This window comes from Cryptomeria japonica, chromosome 3 (genome assembly GCF_030272615.1).
Source record: "Cryptomeria japonica chromosome 3, Sugi_1.0, whole genome shotgun sequence".
In the NCBI taxonomy this organism is placed as follows: domain Eukaryota; kingdom Viridiplantae; phylum Streptophyta; class Pinopsida; order Cupressales; family Cupressaceae; genus Cryptomeria; species Cryptomeria japonica.
In genome coordinates this window covers 20723781-20746114 of record NC_081407.1, presented here as the reverse complement: position 1 = coordinate 20746114, position 22334 = coordinate 20723781, and the positions used below count along the sequence as shown (strand labels likewise).

The window sequence follows — 22334 nt, the reverse complement described above, 5'->3', positions numbered from 1 at the left end:
TTGTAAATAAGATGTTTACTGTGTAAACTTCTTTTGTCATGTTGGGACATTCTGGGTTTCACCCCCTGTGCTCATATCTAAGAGGTGACGATCTTTCAGATTATGAACACTTGTATGTAGACATCATAAGGTGACGATCTTATGATTCTCTAAACCAGTTATCATGATTGGATTTCTGGTATGTCATGGATGTGCCATGATGGTGTTGTGATAAAATATTAGTATAAAATGTTTGTGCACATATCACAACCTGGATAAGATGAGAATCTAACCATCCTCATATGTTTATCCTTAGTATTGCGTGTTTAGGCAATACTGATATCACGTGTTTAGGTGATATCTTGTCATAATGAAATGATTAATCTTTTATATCACATGATTAAGTGATACTCTATGTCACATGCTTAGAGTGATGTTTTATATTTGTATATTATGTCCTGATGATACTTCATATCATATGTATAGATAATATATATTCTTAGAGACTGACATTATGGAAAAAGAAATGTGATGCAGGTTACTTTATCTATCTTCCAAAGCTAAGAGGGAGTGTTAATGCATTAGTAGCTTTTGCAAGATAAGATTTTCCTAACTTGTTAATCTCCTCTATTCTGTTTTGGTTTACTCATCTATACTACTAGATTATCTGATTTATGCTTTCCGAACTGAATATGTTTATCAGACTGTAACCTTTGATCTTGATTATGATATTGATATTGGATAAAGATGGATTAGATCGACGACCTGCTTAACACAATTAAGCATCGATCTAAATGCTATCGGGCTAGTAACCTGATAGCATATTAATGTCGATTCATTTATGAATCGGCATTAATATACTATCGGGGTATTAACCCGATAGCATATAATGCTATTAGTTATTGTTATTGTTTGCCTTGACACCGATTCATTATCGGGTGTGTTTATAATCCATTATCATTTGCTTTGACACCGATTCATTATCTAGTGTGTTTATATCGATCTATTAACATATACAAATGGCATCGATTAGTTATCATAAACACCGAAGTGAAACTGTAGACAGTCACGACCAAGTGACATCTTGGTCGGACATGTCTAAAAGACATGTCCGATCAAGGTGCCACTTGATCATGGTTGCCTTGCTATATATACATCATTCAAAAGAAAAGGAAGACATTGAAATCGATACATATTCATCCTTCAGACCTGTAGAAAGGAAAGATGATAATATTATTGTCATACTAATAATACCAAAAATAAAAAATACACTATCTAGCATATAACTTCTTTATTAAATTGGAAATTACAATAACTTTTACAGGCAGTATATACTGAGTATTCATATGCATATATGTTAAAGGCTTGGGTGTCAAAAGCTCACCCAAGAAGAGATGGATCTGGCCGGTCCTCTCTGGTAGACTTGGATGATAAGATGTATCATCCAAGGCAAGGAATTGATCATATATAATGATCTTCCTTGGTAGGCTTGGATGTAAGATGTTACATCCAAGACAGGAATCGAATTATCCGTCGATTTCCTGGTAAGGCTTGGAACCATGATGGGTTCCAAGAAGGTGGGCATTACAACTACCTAAGGACATGTCCCAGTACTGCATTCGTATCCTTTTTATTAAATAAGAATTGAGACTAGTTTTAATTAGGTAATTGAACTTTAATTGCAAATTAGATTAGTTATATATATATTTGTTGCATTCTAACAGTCTGTTTTGCAGGACAGTGATCTCTAACTAGTAGGGACATTACAAAAATCGCGTGAAGTCACGCATTCTTATCCAGAATCACGAATCTGAGGGCAAGAGTTAGGCGTTTTAATCCGAGTTTCATGTCTTGAGCAAAAGGGACATTTAAGCAAACAGTAGAGTTTGCTCATTCTGAGAAAAAGAACTGAAATTCATACTAGTAGATAAGGGCATTTGAAGCCAAGGTGTAATGTCCCTACTAGTTAGAGATCATTGTCCTGCAAAACAGATTGTTAGAACACAACAAAAATATATATATAACTAATCTAATTTGCAATTAAAGTTCAATTACTTAAATTAACACTAATCTCAATTCTTAAAAAGGATACGAGTGCAACACTGGGACATGTCCTTAGGCGACTGTGAAGCTTGCCTTCTTGGAACCCATCTTGGTTCCAAGCCATACCAGGAAATCGAAGGTTAATTTGATTCCTGTCTTGGATGTAATTTCTTACACCCAAGCCATCCAGGAAATCGAAGGTTAATTTGATTCCTGTCTTGGATGTAATTTCTTACACCCAAGCCATACCAAGGAAGACCATCATACATGATCAATTCCTTGCCTTGGATGATGCATCTCATCATCCGAGTCTACCAGAGAGGACCGGCCAGATCCGTCTCTTCTTCGATGAACTTTGTCAACCAAGCCATAACCTATATGCATATAGACATTCAATATATACTGCCTACCAAGGATTATCATAATCCCTCCATTAGGCTAAGGGAATTTCCTCCCTATAGCCTCCATCCTATAATCACATTTATATTACATTTTACAATTCATTACTATTTTCCATTGGGTAGTTTACGTCTACATTTACATATTCTTTAATCTTTTTAATGATCCTAAATATACATACATATTCCACATGGGTACCTATCTTTATTGCTACATTCATATATGTTAACATTAGTGATATATGTATTTCATAAATATGCATTAGTATATATGTGTGTGTGTGGTACACACATCCACACACATATATACCTTATGACTCTTAACCCCTCTTACCTGTACGCAGTTCGCAGCTTGCTGTTGCAGTTCGCAAACTGCAATTATCGTCTGCAGATGGGAGTCCGCTGTTTTGCCTGAAGTCCTTTTTCTTCATGTTTATTTCTGCTCTTCTGTAACAAATCAGAATAATACACCTTCCACGTACTCTTCTTTAATTCTGCTGTAAATTCCTCATAAGCTCCTTCTTGACTCTGATATAATCTCCATACATAGCCTTCTCTTAATTCAATATAATTTCCACACTCCACACATATCTCTCACTTCTTCCACAACCTCATTTATTCACATCTGTTGTAATAAATCTTCTCTACTTAGAATCTGAATTTTATTTTATTTATTTCACATAGTACGCATGCCCCCCTCTTACTTCTCATTTTTGTTCCTTTTATATCTTCAAATTTCTTTATGAAGAGAGACAACTCTTCATGTTAACTTTCTTCATGAGTCACGTCGTTTCTAAACTAAACCTCTCCTTTTTTCTTTAACTTAATAAAATTTTCTTCTTAGTGGATCGCACCATTTGGCCAAATAAATCGCAACCTCTAAAAATCGTAACTTTGCTTTATTAAAAATCTTTTTAACAAAATTGCTGCTTCTATCTGTGTCATTACATGATTGTCTTTGATCGAACTTGTCGTCCGGCATGACTTTTCTTCAAACATTGCTTACGTGGATTAACCTTTTCACTTTTATTAAACCGTCCTTGTGTTATGAAATCACTGTCTTTGACAAACATTAAACATAAACAATGATTATTGAGTTGCTGTCATAATAGTCTGGTTACTGATCCTTGGCTTTGACTTGGATTGCTGTGTATTCATAAATTGTTATATCAATGACTAATTGCTACCTCCTTTATTCAATAGTGGGTGTTCGCTGTCTTTACATTGATTATTATCCCCATTGTGATACTTGCTCAACACAGATCGCACAGATTACTTCAAATGCTTCTTTAAACATTACCGTGTCTTGTCAAATGAAAGAACAAACCAATCATGAGTAATCTCTGTCATTGCATATATATGACAATATATGCCTTAAGAATAAAACCATTCCAAGTAAGAATACAATCTTCCAGCACAGTATGGATTGCACATATCCTTTCATGAATCGGACTTAACACATATCTTCTGGTTTTCTAAGTCTCCTGTCTATTTATCTTTATTAAATTTCTTCTTTATCGTACTCTCCTATTTCCTTATTACACGGTGCCTTAAGTAGTTTATGTGATTATCATTATCAGGTTACTTCTTATTATTAGACTCTTGAGATGGATAACTTATATAAAGCTATGGCTTATAATTTATAATATTTAAATTATGTTTATAACATAATGTTAATTTATTTTTATTCAAGGATATTATTAGTAATAAATATTAATTAAATAATATGTAATAAATAAATAAATAAAATTCAAATAATAATTTGTTGGTAATTATTATATTAATTAATAATAATAATTGTTTCATTTAGGATATATATATAACAATCAAGGAGGGGACATGACACAAGGAGATCGAAATCTCTCATTTTCTTATGCAACGCCAAGCCTTTTTGGGAAGCAAAGTCACAGGTTTCATCAAGATTGAGGGTTTTGGTATATAGGTGAGGATCCGGATTTGTTAAAGTCACCTCAAAAGGGCGAAGTGTTGCAAGGAGGGAGTCACAACTTTCAGTTCTGCTCTCAAGTGCCAAGTTCACTCAGTAGTTTTGCAATCAATAAACTTCTTAAATCCACTGCCAGGTAAGTTTAAAAACGCCCTTCAGTGGTTTTAAAATCTTGCATCTGATGAGTATGGTCATATTGTTTAACTTGGGGTTAATATTCGAAACAAATTGCATTGTGAAGAATTTTAAAGATTTAACCCAAGGAAACATCAACAGTCAAACAATCATTCACCAAAATCGGCCCTCCAACAGAAAATTTGAAACTTAGGCAAATTAGGGATAGTGGTCTAAAAAGCTGCAAAATGTAAAATCATCTTTTTCAAACGCACACTCAAAATGTTCAAAGCAAACAAATTGAAAACTTAACACTGATAACCAAAAGCGTTCCCAACTTTCACAACACCAACAAAATAAGGAGCAATGATATTTTGAAAATTCGCTCAAACCAAAACCGCTTGATTTTCAAAATCCAAATTACATTTATCTCCAAAACGTAGAATCCAGATTGTTTAAAACTTTAAATAGCGTGTTTCAACGTATTTTCAAATTTTGAATTATCTCACTGTTTAATGATTTTAGTGCCAACGTCGTCTTTGGGGACCGCTAACCTGCGTTTTTCACCTTAAACTTGTCTCCTAATTCATGTTCGGGTGTGCAGGATAGATGCCTAATCAGGTGGTAGAATCTTCAAGGCACCTGACGCACCAAGGACATCGCAAATGTCCAAAGCCGACATTCCCTGCAAGCTTGAAAAGATGAAGTATCAGTATTAGGGAGTGATAAAAGATTCGAAGGTCTAGAGCAATTGGGAGAATGTTGGAGATACAGACCTTGGGCATGTAGACATTTAAAAATTCAGAGAGAGGGTATATGCTCCAAACCAAAGTTCCCAGACTCGGACTCAGCAAGGCCGACTCGACTCGTGACTCAGCTATGACTCGACAACGACTTGGCAATGACTCGGCAAAATTAAAAAAACCCTTGAAATTTAGAGATTTTTAATGATTTAAAACTTGTTTCATGCACCCATTATTGAATAAAGCTTAAAGACACTATAACATCATCAAATAGAAGCTAATTTGATCACATACATAAACATACATCCATCACATGCATAGAAATGTAAATTGTAGCTGAAGGAAATAAAAAACATTGATATATAGAGTTATAAATGTTGTCAAATGTATATAAAATCCACGACATCAAATGTTCCCAAACATATATGTAACTGTAAACAAAAACAAGTCTATGGCTCAGGCTCTAGCTCATCCTCATCCTCAACCTCAGCCTCAGAGTAGTTTGTCTGCCTCCTACAAAGGCATCTAAGGTAGGTCCTAGATGACTGAGTAGCCATAGTCTCTGCCTGTGAGGTGCCATAATGATCAACATCAACTGTGCCTATGTCGGATTGTGCTCTATCCTCCTCCTCTGCCATAGCCACAACCTCAGCCTCTTTGTCTGCCTGGTCAAAAAACTTTTATTTTTTTTGTTTTTTGCAAGTCAAAACGTGACCTGCCGCGGCGCGAGTCTTGGAGCTTGGACTTGGCGAGTTTGTCCATAACTTGCCTAACTCGCGAGTCATGCGAGTTATGCGAAAACTCGTCGAGTCCGAGTCACGAGCTACCAAAACTCACCGAGCTTCACTCGACTTGCCAACTCGGGAAACTCGCCTGACTTGCGGCGAGTTTTGATACTTTGCTCCAAACGCATACGAAAAGCCCAAACGGATGCTAGAAAGTGACATTGTACAGGCTGCAAGTTTCCCACTGGCAATTCAAAATTATGAGCTTGTGGTCGAGGCCACAAAGCACTATCGGCCAGAGAGCAGGGTGGTAGTTGAAAATGGAATGATGATGGTTGATTTCACTCCAAAGGCCATCGAAGAAGCATTTGACATCCCGCTTCCTGAAGGCACCAATGCGGTAACCATAGATGAGGCCCAACTCGCTTTTGATATGAATCCCAATAAGTGCAAGGTGATAGTAAACGAAGAATTGTTCAAAGTAAGGAGAGCCCCCAACACTAGGATCGTCAAGAAGACCTATAGAAGCGAGTTCATTGAGGAATGCAGGGACATGGTCACACTGCTTAGTCGAGTCATGGGGCTGCCCCACTCTAACCTATTTGAAGAGTGGATGTTTTATTTCACAGAGCAGGTCTTCAATGGAAAGGCTAAGTTCGATTGGGCTAAGATCATAAGCGACAACATCCATACACAGCTAGCCGAGCTCGCAGAGAAGAAATACTTCACCATGACTTCCTACTTGGTTTACATGTTTGCTAGACATCGCTAATTTCTAGGGTTGATCCAAACAGAAGAAATTGGGAATGGACCAAATCGGGTGAAGGTATAGGACTATTACCCTCAGCTGCATTATTACAACATAGCTCAGAGGGAGAAAAACATCGCTTATGCAATCGGCTAGTATGAGCGTGTGAATGATGCATTCTCGATGCCCATGGTCTGAATGATGCAAGGAGGATTGCATATAGGGTTGTCGAAGCAGGCTAATGTGTTGATATGTAAGTATGGATCATGGTTCATTCAATTCACTCGTTTCTCCTATATCAGAATTTCAGGCTTCGAGGGAACTCCATTCTGACTTACCCGTTATCCATCAAATAGAATGGTCCTCTTAGAAGTTGCAAGACAGGCACACTCAGTTGGACACATACTCAAAGAGAAGAAGCAATCAAATTCACATTCCCAAATTCGCATAAAGTAGGCGTTGATTGTCTCCCCCTTGTTCATGGTGATATGATTTATTTCTCATTTTAATGCCAGAGTTCGACTTGCATTTGATATCTCAAATGTGCTTTCAAGTGCTTTGAACATTTTATAGGTTGTCTGATGTTTTCTTATGATGGGCATTATGTTGTTTCTCACCCCATCAACTATTATTTTGATTGCTTTTTCATTTCCTTTAATCCATGCGGTTTTGTCAGTTTCATTTTCAAGTTGATCATTTTTAGTTTGAACAAATGAATCCACTGTGTTCTCTGTTGTGACGTTTTCACACATCGCTCCATTGCAAATGGGGACCCCCTTCTTTTTAGGCCCTCCCGGTTTTTTGGCTTGCGTTTTTGTGGTCTTTTTGCGGCAGTCTTGTCAATCTCTTTGCTTTGCAAGTGTTTGGGGGTCATATTGATTAAATCTGCTTTTTGTTTGAGTGAATTCGGCTAAGTCTAGGACTCGTTTTGTGAATTTTAGGGTTTTTGCCTTCTATCCTAGATTTTAGGGGTTTCTGTTAAGGTTTTGGAAAAACTGAACATACAACTAGAATTAGGACCCTTCAAGGAACCTCCCAATAAAATTTGAGCCAAAATGGAGCAACTTTCTATTTTTAGAAAGTTCCTATTTTTTAGGCATTTTACTGAGTCCCGGATTGGTCTAATTTTACCAAAAATCAAACTTACTATTTTTAGTAAGTTCTTTTTTTAGTAAGTTTCTATTTTTAGCAAGTGCTTTTCTGACCTATTTTGCCCAAACCTTGACATTTTGAAACACTTACTATTTGGGAAAATCTATTTTCGGCAGGATCTTCACAAGAAAACACTGAAAGCTGAATATCTCCGAAGACGCTAAAGACTGAACGTTCCTGAAGACCATTTCTAAATCCGGAAAAGTCAGAAGGCAGACAAGTTGGATTAAAAATGGTTAAGTTTGGAACTCCTATTCCAGAAGAGGAAAGCATGCAAAATCATCCAAGTCCAGAAATTCACATCAATCCACCAATGTCATCCTGATCCGAAAATGGAATGAAATTTGACTAAGTCTGGAAATTTGGAAGATCTTCCAAAATAAAGAATTTGCATTGTGATTCCTATGGACCTGAAACCACTCTCAAACATCCTGACAATATATATGAAATATAACTTTAAGTATAAGAAAGGAAAAATCCATGAATCCATGAACATGGTGAAAATGCGCCCAAGACTGGGCTGGGGCACTAATTTCAAATTGCATTCACAAGTGGAAAAATCCACTAGTCCATGGACAGGGCCAAAATGCGCCCAAGACTGGGTTTGGGCGCTAATTTCAAAAAAGCATTCACAAGTGGAAAAATCCACTAGTCCATGGACAGGGCCAAAATGCGCCCAAGATTGGGCTGGGGCGCTAATTTCAAGAATGCATTCACAGGAGGAAAATTCCATGTATCCATGGACAGGGCTAAAATGCGCCCAAGACTGGGCTGGGGCGCTGAATTCAAGAAGGCATTCACAGGAGGAAAATCCATGAATCCATGGACACGATGAAAATTCCGCCCAAGCTAAAAAATTGAAATTTTGCCTAAGGCATGGAATCCAAGGAGTCAAGGAGGAATTAAAAAATAATTAATTCCCCTCGGGCAAATTTTTGAATTTGCTATTTTTAGATACCGAATCTCGACAGAGTGTGGAAAATTTTATAGATTCAAAATCATGGCAGAATTCTCCATCTAGTGAACCGACTCCTAAATTTTAGGAGGATCCCTAAAAATAGGGATGTTGAAAAGGAGACATGGACAATTCACAAAGTAATGGAAATTCCTTCCTTCGGGACATAATTCCAGGAAAGGTGAAAAATTGACTAAGTGTTGGAAATTCCTTCCTTCATGACAAAGTTCCTGAAATAAGTGAAAATTTGGCTAAGTGTTGGAAATTCCTTCCTTCACGACGGAATTCTTGGAAATGTGAAAATTTGACTAAGTGTTGGAAATTCCTTCCTTCATTACAGAGTTCCTGAAAAAGGTGAAAATTTGGCTAAGTGTTGGAAATTCCTTCCTTCACGACGAAATTCTTGGAAATGTGAAAATTTGTCTAAGTGTTGGAAATTCCTTCCTTCAGGACAAAATTCCAGGAAAGATGAAAATTTGGCTAAGTATTGGAAATTCCTTCCTTCAAGACAAAATTCCAAGCAAGGAAAAAATACACCCAAGGATGAATTGAACATTAAATATCTAAGGCAAGGAAGGAATCAAGGATGAACTGAACAAGAAATTTCCCCTCCAGGGAAAAATTTGAAAAATCCATTCTTAGGCATCAAATCACATCCAAATTTCAAAAGTTTATAGATTTGGATTCGTAGGAGAATTTTCTCTCTCCTGGACCGTGGAACCCTAATTTGAAAATTTTCCTAAAAAATAGGAAATGTGCAGAATTGATGAAAAACCTTCTTCAAGCAAGGAAAGTTGAGGAGACTTCAAGAAAATTCTTCCTGAATCGAATTTTTCCTCTCCAACAATTCCAGATGTGCAGGAGCGGATATATGACGACAGAGTCCATTTGCATGGCGAGGATCTATTGAATGCATGGTAGTATGGTGGTGCATTCATTACCGAAATATTTGGCCAAATGGCACCCTGGTCATTGCATGTTGAATTTATGGCAGATTCCTTTTGCATGCAGCCGCCGCATGTGGAAATGATGGAGCATTTATGACATAATGGGGTGATTTTTGCATGGATGAATATTCAATGCATGTTGGGCGAATTTGGAGGTGGTGCATTTAATGTGCAATGGATGCTATTTTGGGTACTTTTGAATTAATTGTATATGGGCATGATGGGTTATTAATTGGAGATTCCCACCTTGTTGCATCTTGAGTGGAGAATCTTTTAGGGAAAACCCTAATTAGGGTTTGCATGTAATCATGGCTTGAAGCCTATATAAAGGGGTGACCCCCCTCATTTGTAAAAGGAGGGAGCTTTGTATGAAATTGTTGCGATAAGTTTTTTGAGAAAATAATAGTGAAACATTGTTCTCTGATGGTGTCCACTTGAGTTATTTTTTCAAAACTTGCATGGTTTCACCTTCCTCACTTAGATTAGAAGTAGTAAAGTGCTTTGATTTCAATGGAGAATGTAATGGTGTCTGATGAATTTCCATGGTTCATACTTTTTGTATCTTGCTGATTGTAAGTTGCAGTGTAAAGTTAGCCTGAGCCACTAAACTTGTGCTAAGTTCGGTTGTGGACAGTCATTTGGATTGCGCTGTTTTGGGTATTCAAATGTACTTTCCTGATTTGAAAATCCTTCAATATCCTCAAAAGATTGCACCGGTTCTTGCAGAGTTGTAGTTGAACTTGGCGAAGCAGAGCTTGGTTTATTTGAAATTTGTCCACCAGAGCACTATTCATTGTTATCACTGCCCTTAGGAGTAGATTTAGATCCTTCTAACCCTTTCCCTTTTCTTTTAGTTCATTTTAGTTCGTTCGAAGCAGCAGCATCGCATAATTGCCATATCCAATGATGGAGTTCCAGCCACAACAAAGAAGTGAAAGAACGATGCAAACATAAGGCCCCTTGGATTACCAGCAAACACATCAGCCGACTGAGTCACGTCCATAGCATAAAGGAACCTTGGAGTCGATTGTTTGAACTTCTTGCAATCTTAGCATGCAATCGTACTTCGATCAAGAGAGAGTGAAGTGACCGTTAGGCAACTTTATTCTGTGTTCGACGTAGTCATAAAAACACGTCAACATTCTCCTTTAAGATCATCTGGATTCTGAACTTCCAGGCTGAAAAATCATCGCCACCTCTGAGTCTGTCTTCGAATCTGATTGCGTTGGCCATTGGAGAAATGTGATGTAGTATATAACCTTGTTCTTAAATTATTCACAAAATTGAATAGCCTCAAGTTCGATCAACTTGGCTCTGATACCATTTTGAGACATGGACCAGCTAGGACTCAAACCTAGGACCTTTCATACGCTGCTGGAGCACTCTACCATTGAGCTACTGGCCCCTCTTGGACCAGTCCATCGTCGGTCCAGGTGTGGCTTATTTACAACACCAACAGATTCTTGGACTCAAATTCAAAAATGTTTATGGGATCTAAGTGATACTTTGAAACACATGGAGAGTAAATCCAATTTCATTATTGTTGTTAGGTTCATCATTCCATGCACCTTGATATAATGAAAACCAATGGAGGAACACAAAGAATATGTGTAGAATACTAAATAGAATTGTCCTTATTTTGCTAATCAACCCTATCATTTGGAATACTTACAGATTGTGGTCAAACTCAAGATTATTCCTATCAAAGAGGGCCACACATTGGGTATTTTATAACCTGTTGTTTTTGGAAGGATGCCAATCACCTAGAGCATCTATTGGCTCCATTTGATTGTGCAATCTGTTTAGATTTGATAGCTAAGGTTCACACCATACAAAGTGCCAAAAATTCTTTTGAAGGCCTTCCTGATGTGGCAAAGAGTAGACTCACAAATGTTGCACTCTTGAATGTTTATGCAAAAGAAAATTTGGCTGGAAAAGCAAAGGTAGCAATGGAAAAGATACAAAGATCTGGTTATGATATAGCTGCACTTAACTATAATGGTATGATGGATCTATAATGAATACATGCCAATTTGAAAAGGTGTCTTTGGTGATCCATATGAGGGAAATCTCTTCATTGTCAAAATAGAACCATAGGATTTAATACAATTTCATTGTAAAATGCTTCTTCCACCATTGATTTTGAAAGGAAACGAGTCCAATTTAAACTAGATTGCAATAGTGACATCTAAACTTGTTGCAACTCTAGTAAAGCATCATTTTGCATCTATTTTTGTTGCATGCCTACCTCTACATTGTGGTAACAAGAAAGGTGGTCAAGAGAAGGTTGTACCTATTCTTCAGGCCTTCAACCTACAAGTTACAATTATGTCAAAAGATGAGAGAAACACCAATAAAGAAACATATGTTTTTGTTACAGATACATTATCAAATTGATTCAGCTATTCATCCATGACACTCTTGCCACATCTTAGCTAGACTTGGTGTAATGTCCCCTTTTTTGGCCCCAGAGAGCAGAAAGCAGATGATTTAAAGTGACTTTAGCTGGGTACCAAAAATAAAACAATATAAAGTCACTTTGTGGAGGGGAAAGAATTATGAAAATTATTTAAAAGTATCTTTTAGTATATTTTCCGGAAAGTTCCACAAGTGATTATAAAAGAGGATGAGGCAATTGATTTGGGCACTTGATATTTTGGTTCAAACCACAGTTGTGGAGTTAAGAAGATTTTCTACTGCTCTAGGACGAAATCCCTCAGGTGAAGATTGGTTGCAGTGGTGAAATATTTCTCCCTAGCCAATATGGCATGATTCACTCAGGGTCATGATTTGTGCAAAAATGGAGAGTTTGTTGTCAGCTGCAAGTTTCACTTATCCAGGTACAAATTTAGTCAAATTCGCAAGCAAATAATAAATGCCTTTTCGATATTTGGGAAGGTGAAATATCACAAAATATAGATGCAGAGTGTGCAGTGACGAGACAAATTGAAAACAATATTTTACAGTGTTGTATGTTCTTTTGAAGAGTGAGTAAAAATTGTTGTTATTTTTATATGTGCTGGAATTTATTCCAGCCGTACCTCTTAAGCTCCCAAAAGGAGGTTGAACATCCATTACATGACTGCTATACCATTTAACATTCACAAGGTAAGGCAGCTATAAAGGTCTGGAAGGCGTCTAAACCAAATACTTCCCATCGCCACTTCTTTTTGCAGTTGGCAAGGAGTCAAAAACAGCTGGCATAGCTTCAATTGGAGGTATCACAGCCTTACAATCTGCAGAATAAAATATTTGTTGTTGCCATACATGCTAAGGAAAGAAAAGGTTGTAAACAACTGTTGAAGACTACAAAGCCTCTTGAATCTTCAACCCAGTCCTTGTGGAACCCATCCAATTCCAAAGCAGCATACAAGAGGTCATTTGCTAGTCACAGCAGCATTAAAAGAGGCCACTGCGCCATCAATAAAGGTGTCGTACTACCCAAACAGAGAGCCACTTCAATCCCGAGTCTTCCATACAACTTAAAAGAGGTCAAAGTTTCTGTTTGGAAAGCTGATTGGGATGTGGAAAAGTATTCATAGAAAGGTCAGAATATAAATAATCATATTGGTTGGAATTTCCAGACTCATGGTATTTGTATTGTCTTCCAAAGTAACCTACATACCATCAATATAACTACATATTCAGTAATTCTGTAAATGAAAATTTGTTATCGATGACTGCAATTATGAAATTAAATTTGCAGTTATAAGTTACAAAAATTGTGTCAAAATAAGGTAGCATGGCAACTCTTCGACGAAATGCCTCTGTACTCAAACTTGTGAAAATTGGTCACAAAATTAGTAGGGGATATTACAGTCGGAGTCCTCATTGATGTGATTAAGCAAAACTTCTATTCCTAGTACTTGTCATTGGTACAGGCTAATCTCCACACAAAATGGCACTCAAAAAAATCTCTCATATTTGCAAAACACAGCGTTTTTTTGTGGTTTAACAGGATGCAGAGCATGAAGATTTCACTCCTGAAAATTTTGCAGAAATTCATTAAGTTTTGCAATTTTGAAAACTGTACAGCAGGCTGTTTTGTGTGGAGTTTAGTCACTTCCCTTGTCATTACCTATTCCACATATACTTCAATTATCAAGGTTCCAACACCTTCAAGATGTTGTCAATTGTCATCTTTATTCGACATTTTTCAAACATTGTCTTTGGAGGCCTCTCTCATGTATTGGGTGGTCAACCTAAGTGGAGTCTGGACAATACCAAAACTCGTAGCATGCTATTTTTCTCTAATCTTAGTAAACCTAACAAAGGTAGTTTAAACTTTAAAGTCATTTGCTTGTTTATTGTCATTGGTTCATCGATTAACAATGGATGTTGATCGTTCATTATATGATTATATCAAAGAATTAGATCCTTTTCACAACTTGAGGTGCTTTGAACATAAAAGTAATTTCCATCAAGAGCTATGTTTTGGTCAAACCGCCAAACAAATTTATCCAATTTGTTGAACGTATATCAAATTGGTCTCAAGAGTTGCGTCTTGGGAGTATGTAGCGACTTGGAAATAATTATCATTGAAAGTAGAATGCATATGCAGTCTCACAAGTATAGAGAATGGTTGTGTGATCCTAATGTGGTCTTGGTGTTGGTGATCCACGTGCTATTGTTTTCCACTTGCCAAATGACTGCAAGGAGAACAACTCTTGTTTGCTAGGGGGCAAAAGGCATAGTACTTATGTACGAATCAAACGTAATGAAGGTGTCTGTGAAGAACTTGTGAGAGTTCTCATTAAGCATCTACAACAATACATATTAGATGATTTAGTGAAGAAAGTGGATCTCTCAGCAAAATGTCTTCATGGTTTGTTTTCAAGTTTTAAACTGAGAGGGGTCAAAAGGCTCTTTGATCTTTTAGATTTGTTGAAAGATCCTACATTGGGGTACAATCAAGAGGGGTTGATTGGAAGCTTTTTGAAAGAAGACTAATAAAATACAAGAAAGATTAACTGATAAAGTTGTTCCTTTAGAAGATGTAGGTCTTTGACAAACTTGTGGAAAAGCATTTGAGTAAATCTACCCACTTGTCTATTCTCTTATTCATCATATTGATGATATAATTGTAAGGTTGTGCCAAGATATTGTACTTGTAAAGACACCTCTTCAAGAACTTGTTTTTCCACATGTTGTTGGTTATTTAGTAAGGAAAGGTGATATAAGCACCCATGTTTGCAAGCTAGTTTGCACATAGGTAAGAGAAAATAATTTAACTAAGTCCAATGGAAGTTTAAGATCAATCCGAGTGGTTTTGGAACCAATGAATGAGTTTCATCTTTACTATGTTTTGGAGAGGGAAAAGTTAACATCAGAATCCACGAAAAGGAGAGATACATCAAAGATCCCTTACAATGTATGGGTGCTATCTAACAAGATGGGTGTTTAAATCGAACTGAAAAAGTGCACTAACAATGGTGATTGTGTAACACCAACAAGAGAACCATCATATATGTCATCCCATAAGCAAGATCAAATGCAGGTGATGGGAGGTGATAAATTAACTAACGCACCTGTAGATGTCCCATGGTTGGATTTAATGCTGGAATTCAAACTCTCTACTTCATCTATTGTAAGTTTCCCACCTCATCTTAAATGTAAATCAATTAAACATTACACTATTTATCCTAATCCTTTTCAAATTGAAGGGATGTTGTTCAGTTTACATCTAGAAATTTCAACAACCTATTAACATATTATCAATGTGAAATGCACAAATATTATCAATTTGTAAATAGAGTGTATCTATTATTGTTAAATAATAAATTCATCACATATTGATGATCTGATTCTCTTGAGAGTCATCTTTTGTGATCCTTACGCCAATTGTAAAACACTGTTGGTGCAGACAAAAAAATAAGAGGAATGAACATTTGTTATGACATTCTGCAATATTAATGCAAGAAGCATCAAGCAAGAACTTCATAATAGCAAGTGTTGAATGTAGTGCATGCACTAAATGTTATGGTCAGGGTTGGTAGATTAATGAAAATATGTATTTAGTAAATAAATTATTTAAATGGAGGAAAATAAACTATAAAGACTTACCTAGCAAAGCATAATCCATTTTGAGATACACTAACAACCTGCTACACGGTAATAACTCATCTCAACACACTTAAGGGTTTGAATTAGCATTATTCCCAATCAAACAAACCATTTGATTTCTTTCAAGAATTTTACTTGCCATACACAATTACTGTATTGATTATTTTCATCAGATTCTAAACAAACATTAGGTAATCTCACAAATATTCTATATAATCCTATTTCATTCCATTTGAATTCTTGAAGCAATTAAAATGGAAAGAAAACAAGAATCTAAGATGGTTAAAATTTAATAGGTGAGCAGAGCCTCCAGGTTGATGGTTCTTTACCACCACTAAAATAAAGGTCAACTCTCTTTACTTGATAGGTCAAATCCTTTCTAATGGATGAGGTACAGTAATAGATCCTTATTGCTACACTACTTGAGATTTTAAAAGTTCATTACAAAAATAATGTAAAGAAGGAAACAACAAAAGCATGTTCAATAAAGGAAGATCCAGAAAAAAATATTGTGCAAGTCACTAAAAACCAAGTGAATCTGATCAGCTAATTTGGGTGGGAGAAAACAGCAGTTTGGTGAATCTAAACATGATAAATATTGTCCCTATATGAAAATTATCAAACAAGACCGTGAGAAGAAAAGATAGTTACATACATGACAATTTTCCTTCACATCCCACAATCGCAATGTACTGTCTATTGATGCAGAAGCTAGTTCATTTGTTGATAAGAATTGGATATATGAAACTGCTTTCCTGTGACCTCTAAATACATATAGTGGTTCACTGATCCTTCTTAAGTCATAATAATGAATGTTACGATCTGCTGAACCAACCTGCCAAACAGAATACCATGACTAAGCCTGGGCATATTCCTGGCAATACAAATATAGAACCAATCAATGGAGTCACTCTTAGTGAAGCTTACCGCAATATAATTTCTTGAGCCTGGATTACACTGCACACAACAGATATTTGCTTTCACGTCTATGGTGAGAACACTTGCATCTTGCCTTGTGCACCATACCTTAACCTGTGTTCAGAGATAATTCAAAGAAGTTAACAGATGAAATTTTTCCTTTGCGAGATTCAAGCTACACCATTTGATAAGATAAACATTTGCAATGAATACCACCAAGAAGAAAAAAATTCATCACACAGCAGCACATGAGGGCTTCACGAATTACATATCCTAATAAAGTTTGAAAATCGTAACTTTTCCAATCAGACAAAAACACTTTCTGTTTACTACATCTGGCTAAAGTATGAATTGCATACAATAATAGGAACTGACAGCATACCACATAAATTCACAGAATATAACAAAATAGAATCTAAGAGTTTGCTAAAATATATATAGATAAGGGAACCCCAAGCCAAAATCAAAATCAGACACTTTCCCTGTCTAACTCTACGATTATTCACTATAAAGGGGGCCAACCATTGTAGGTTGGAACAAAGCCATCGAGAATCACCACAACTAAACACAAACAACTATCCAATGCAAACAAGTTAACTAACATAATAGCTGGCTCCACAAACTAACAAACTACAACCGAATCATTTTATACTAATTACATTGTCCCCCAACAAAAAAGTTGGATTCCTAGTCAACAAAATTATCTGACTAAGCATCAAGGGCAGGAGACATCCTAAAATGGCTCCCTTAGTTTTTTTCACTTTCTTTAATTTCAGACACCACATTGCACCCGTTAAGGTTAGAAAAGAGGAATACAATACTGCTGAAAGGTAACCCTTCCACTTTTTGATCACCAAGAGCCCAGTGTGGGAAGGTGAGAGCATACGGTGAATAGGGGATCGTTAGCTACAAAATGAAGTGAAAATACAATGTTGGGCGGCAAGCTAGCCCCTTCCGCTTGTCCAGCAGGCAAGAACAACTTAATGGAGAATCACTCTACCACTATTCAGTTGGAGGACAGTTTTACAATTCTGAAAATAGATCACTCGACCACTTATTCAGCGGGAGGACTATGAAACCAACTGAGAGAAACAAATAGGCAGCTTAGCCATCCTCTTCCACGTTTTTCAGTGGGAATACAAAATGTAAAATGCAATTAAACAAGGCTGATCAATACTACTGATTTCAGTGTTACAATGAGAACAATAACTTGCAGATTGCAATGGCAAATGGATATCCCGACACACTGAAAGATGCCAAGTAACTGAAGCAATCTGATTTAATTTTCTGATTCTGATTTCTTTGGCCAGCGGCAGGGGAATTTAGTTTTTACGTTAGTTTTTGAAATTTTATGGTTTTTTGTGATTTTTTGTAATATTTGCCTTGGGAATTTGGCAATGCAAATGAATAGCAAGGACAAAACATACACAATTGACTAGAAATAAATTTTCAGATTGACTGATTTATTAACAGCAATTAACAAATGCCAATAAATAATGAAATTCAACAATGACATGCCAAAATTGGCCTACCAAGGGTCCAACGCCTTGCCTGGAGGGCTTCCTTATTGGCTTAATTGAGTGCAGATGCTGATACAGGAGCTTCCAATGTGTTCTAAATGCTCCAATGAGTTTTATTCTCCTAAATAATAATTACCAAAAACAAATCTTGCACAAATGAATGAAGTTGCTGCTGTTTCCCTCAAGCACCCAAGAGACTTCACTGAAATTGGTCAATTTTCCCCACTGATTTGCTCATATCTCTCCCCAAAGTTGTCAAAAGCCTGAAAGAATGATTTATTTCTTTATTCCTAATGCTGACAATGAATTTTATGCAAAAGAACCAACTACAAACCCTCCAAATTATTTTCTACGAATTCCCAGGCAAGCCAGGAGTGTACGGCTGGGCTGGGAGAAGTATGGCTGGCCATAAACTGCAATAATTTCACCAAGTTATGCCCTCTATCTGCTCAGATCTGATTCTCATGTCCAAAAGTTGTTGTAGCTGTCAAAATTCCTCTAATTAAAACCCTTGTTGGTCAAATAAATGCATTCCCAGCACTCCAAATTGATAGAATATGAAAGGGTTTTCATCCTTCCACTCAGAAATGGAGGTCTTCGTCTCCAATTCCGCACTAGACACCTACAAAATACGTTGAAGACCTAAAAGAAAGTATTTTTTCTCAAAATACTCAATTATAATGTGCAAAATGAGCTCCCAAACACCTTTTATTTTCCGCCCAAACCCTAATTTCAAATTAGGGTTTCATTTCCCCTTTTATTAATAAAATAACTTTATTTTATTTATGCCTCCTTATGAAAATCGAGCCACAAGGGGCCTCCATCATTATTTTAATTTGGCCCCTTCATTATTATAGTAATATTTGCTAAAACGCCTAGGTAAGAGGGCCAATGAATTATTATAACTCATTTCCCCATAAAGTGATTATAATATCACTTTATTATTATTCTATTAAGTCCAAACTTAGGAAATATTAAAATATTTTCAAATTTCCTTATTTATTAATAAAATGAGATCCTGAGCTCAGATTGGAATTCCGTCTAAAATGCTATGATCACTGCTGACGACTGAACCCCTGCAGGCTGACTAGTTGTTCCTCCTAAAAATTAGGAACTTGCCCTAAAAAACAGAAACTTCGCTCAAAGTGCCAAAAACTGTCCAAGAGGCTCTTGCTCAGCTCCGTGGTCCCCCGGGTGATCAACTTGTTAAGTGCTAGTTCTCCCTAAAAAATAGGAAACCTCCCTAAAAAGTAGGAACTGTCGTCTGAAAGAAAAAAAGGCTCATAGAGACCCTGGAAAGCTCTATGCTCCTCGAAATGAGTCCCCTAACCATCTGGTCGACCTACCGGAACTCAAGTGAAAGGTCAACCCTCTACTCATCTCTTGTCACCTAGAAAGGGAACATTACACACACCAAAATGTTAGGAATTGATCCTCTAACAAATATAAGTTAACCAGCATATGAAAAGAATCCAAACAGGTAAATAACTCAAGTCTGATATGAAGAACAACAAACTGAAATAATAGACCAGCAAGCATAGAAATCAACTAAATGCTCGTAACTTTGTCCACGCAACTCCCAAAGAAATGAAGCCAAATGCAAATGGCCCCTAGAGCCAAGGCATCCAAAAGCAAAACCAACTAACCGCTATAACTCGGATCAAAACATCAATACACGCTTTCCAATGCACCCTCCAGCATGGTACGACCTGGGAAGAAGGGCGATTTTCTCCATCAAATCCAAAACAGCTTCAAAAATCACATAACTTAGCAAACTGAATCGCCCAGCCATGAGAAAAGCATAGGACGAATACCTAGAACCAGCAACTGAACTCCTAGAGACTTATGAACGATTTTCACTTTCAGCTCTATACAACCAGCAAACTCCAAAACTGAAACACCACTCCAAAAATCTTCATCTTTGTTGAGCTCAATTTGCTCTTCTGAATGAGAAAGTCACAAAATTCAACTATGGGCTATCTTTCAAGCTCAAAACTGAAGGTACTAGGAGGTATGCATCCCTCGAAGCAAGAGTCTAGAATAATTTCAACAGCACTTCATTATAAAAGCAATGGATACCAAAAACAAGAGCCCATCACTCTTATTTATAACTTTTTGAAGCTCCAAGGTAATAAAGTGAATTATTTTATAAAATTAACATATTTCTTTCTAAGGCATTCATCATGCCTTATAAATAATTCACTTGTAAAATATTTTTCCTCAACCATAAATTCGCCCAACATAAGCTCTCACTTGCCAAAATAGTTCCAAAAATGCTGGAAGACCAACTGCTCAAACTAACCTGCTGAAACCCTACTAAAAATAGCACTCACTAAAAATAGCATACTGCTAAAAATAGTAAGTGTGTCCAAATGCATTTTAACCACATTCTGAGCAACCGTCACAACTTATTAAAAATAGTAAGTTCGAAAAAGTCTTCAGATCCATTTGCATGTTACACCATCGCAAAGCTCTCCAAAAACCCAGAAAAATCCAAAGAAATGAGTTGTCCTCGCCCCCACTTACTAAAAATAGTAAGTTTACCAAACTCGACTACTTGCTATGCATGTACCATCATTCCAAAGCTTTCTGAAAACCCAAAAGGAATCCAGAATCAAAACTGTAAAACTCCAACATGCAAGCCACCAAAAACGTTGAGATATCCCCCTAGAAGTAGGAAACCCTAATTTCTGCTTCCGACTAATTACCACTGAGAAGGGGACATTACAGTCTGCCCTCCCCAAGATTGCTTGTCCTCAAGCAACCGCAAGTCTGGATGTTGCAAAATCTCTTCATTCTCCCAAGTAGTATCCTCTATAGGCAAATTCTTCCACTTTAGCAAATAATCCTTGATTGTCCTTCTCCTCAAAGAGCATTCTCTGAAATCAATGATCTCCTCTAGAATCAACACCAACTGTCCTTCCTCATCTAAGGGAGGTAAGTCTGAAGAAACCACAACATTGTGTCCAAGTGCCTTCTTTAGGCAAGACACATGGAAGACATTGTGAACCTTGATACTCTTTGGTAGCTCCAACTCATAAGCCACTGCACCAACTCTCTTAATGACTCGAAACGACCCATAGAAACGTGGCTTGAGTTTCTTTGCTCCACTCTTTTTGAGAGTAGATTGTCTAAAAGGTTGAAGTCTAAGATAGACCATGTCTCCAACCTCAAATGAGCACTCTACACGTTGCTGATCAGCATACAACTTCTCTCTATGATTGGTCTCCTTGTATTGATGCACCATGACAGGGGAAAGAAATTACAATAGGGCACCCTAGAAGCCATATCCTCTAGGCCCAAGGGCAGTACCCTCTGTACCTTGGCCTCATGGAACCATCTAGTGCCCTCCTAGAGGTGGTGTACCTAGAGGAGTGCCCCATCACTGTACCTCTCTTGAAGGCTTACTTTCCTTCTACCATGGCTAGAAGTGCTCAGAAAATATGAAAGATTCCAGTATCATACTAATACTTTACATATAATAAATAAGTTACAGAATTTCACAAATCAGATGCAGTTAATGGCTACTGTGATATAATCATAACAGCAACGTATTGTTCAATCATTATTGTGCAGGAGCATATTCATTAATGTAGCATTTACTCTATTGTGTTCAAAGGAAGTCATACCAAACAGTATTACTCAATCGATCTGCTTAATATTGAATGCATTATCAAGTATTAAGTGCTTGGTTTGATGGATGATTATTCCCCTTCTGCCTTGACGTGGAGGGTCTCTTTATACCCTATGCTTGTTGCTGTCTGATCACGACCCCTCACTGTGGGATGCATTGTCAAGGAGGGACATGCCCCTTGAATTGCTACCTCTTCCATATTGCGAGAATTAACTTAACTAATCCAAGTATAATCGATATCTAGTATAATCGATCTTGATTGATTATTTTTGGTGGATGTGAGAATTAATCAAGGTTGGTTGCCTCAAACCCAATCTAGTCATCTTCAGCGAATATGATGTACCGTTAATGGTTGCACAATCTGATCAGTCCGGACTTGTGTGATAGGTGATAGGGAATGTTAGTGAGATCGTGAAGTCTTACTTTGTAAGACGCTTTCAACTCCAGATT

The 22334-nt window shown here is 37.0% G+C and overlaps 1 protein-coding gene across 1 annotated transcript in view; it reads right to left on the bottom strand.

Annotated features, from left to right (window-relative positions):
* Nucleotides 1–22334, bottom strand: part of LOC131068616 (E3 ubiquitin-protein ligase COP1) — a 188527-nt gene that overhangs the window by 21692 nt on the left and 144501 nt on the right. The window contains exons 10-11 of the mRNA XM_058003846.2: nucleotides 16740–16844; nucleotides 16468–16647 (exon numbers count right to left, since the gene is read on the bottom strand). Of these exons, the coding sequence (XP_057859829.1) occupies nucleotides 16468–16647; nucleotides 16740–16844 (285 nt within the window). The remainder of the gene's footprint in view (nucleotides 1–16467; nucleotides 16648–16739; nucleotides 16845–22334) is intronic.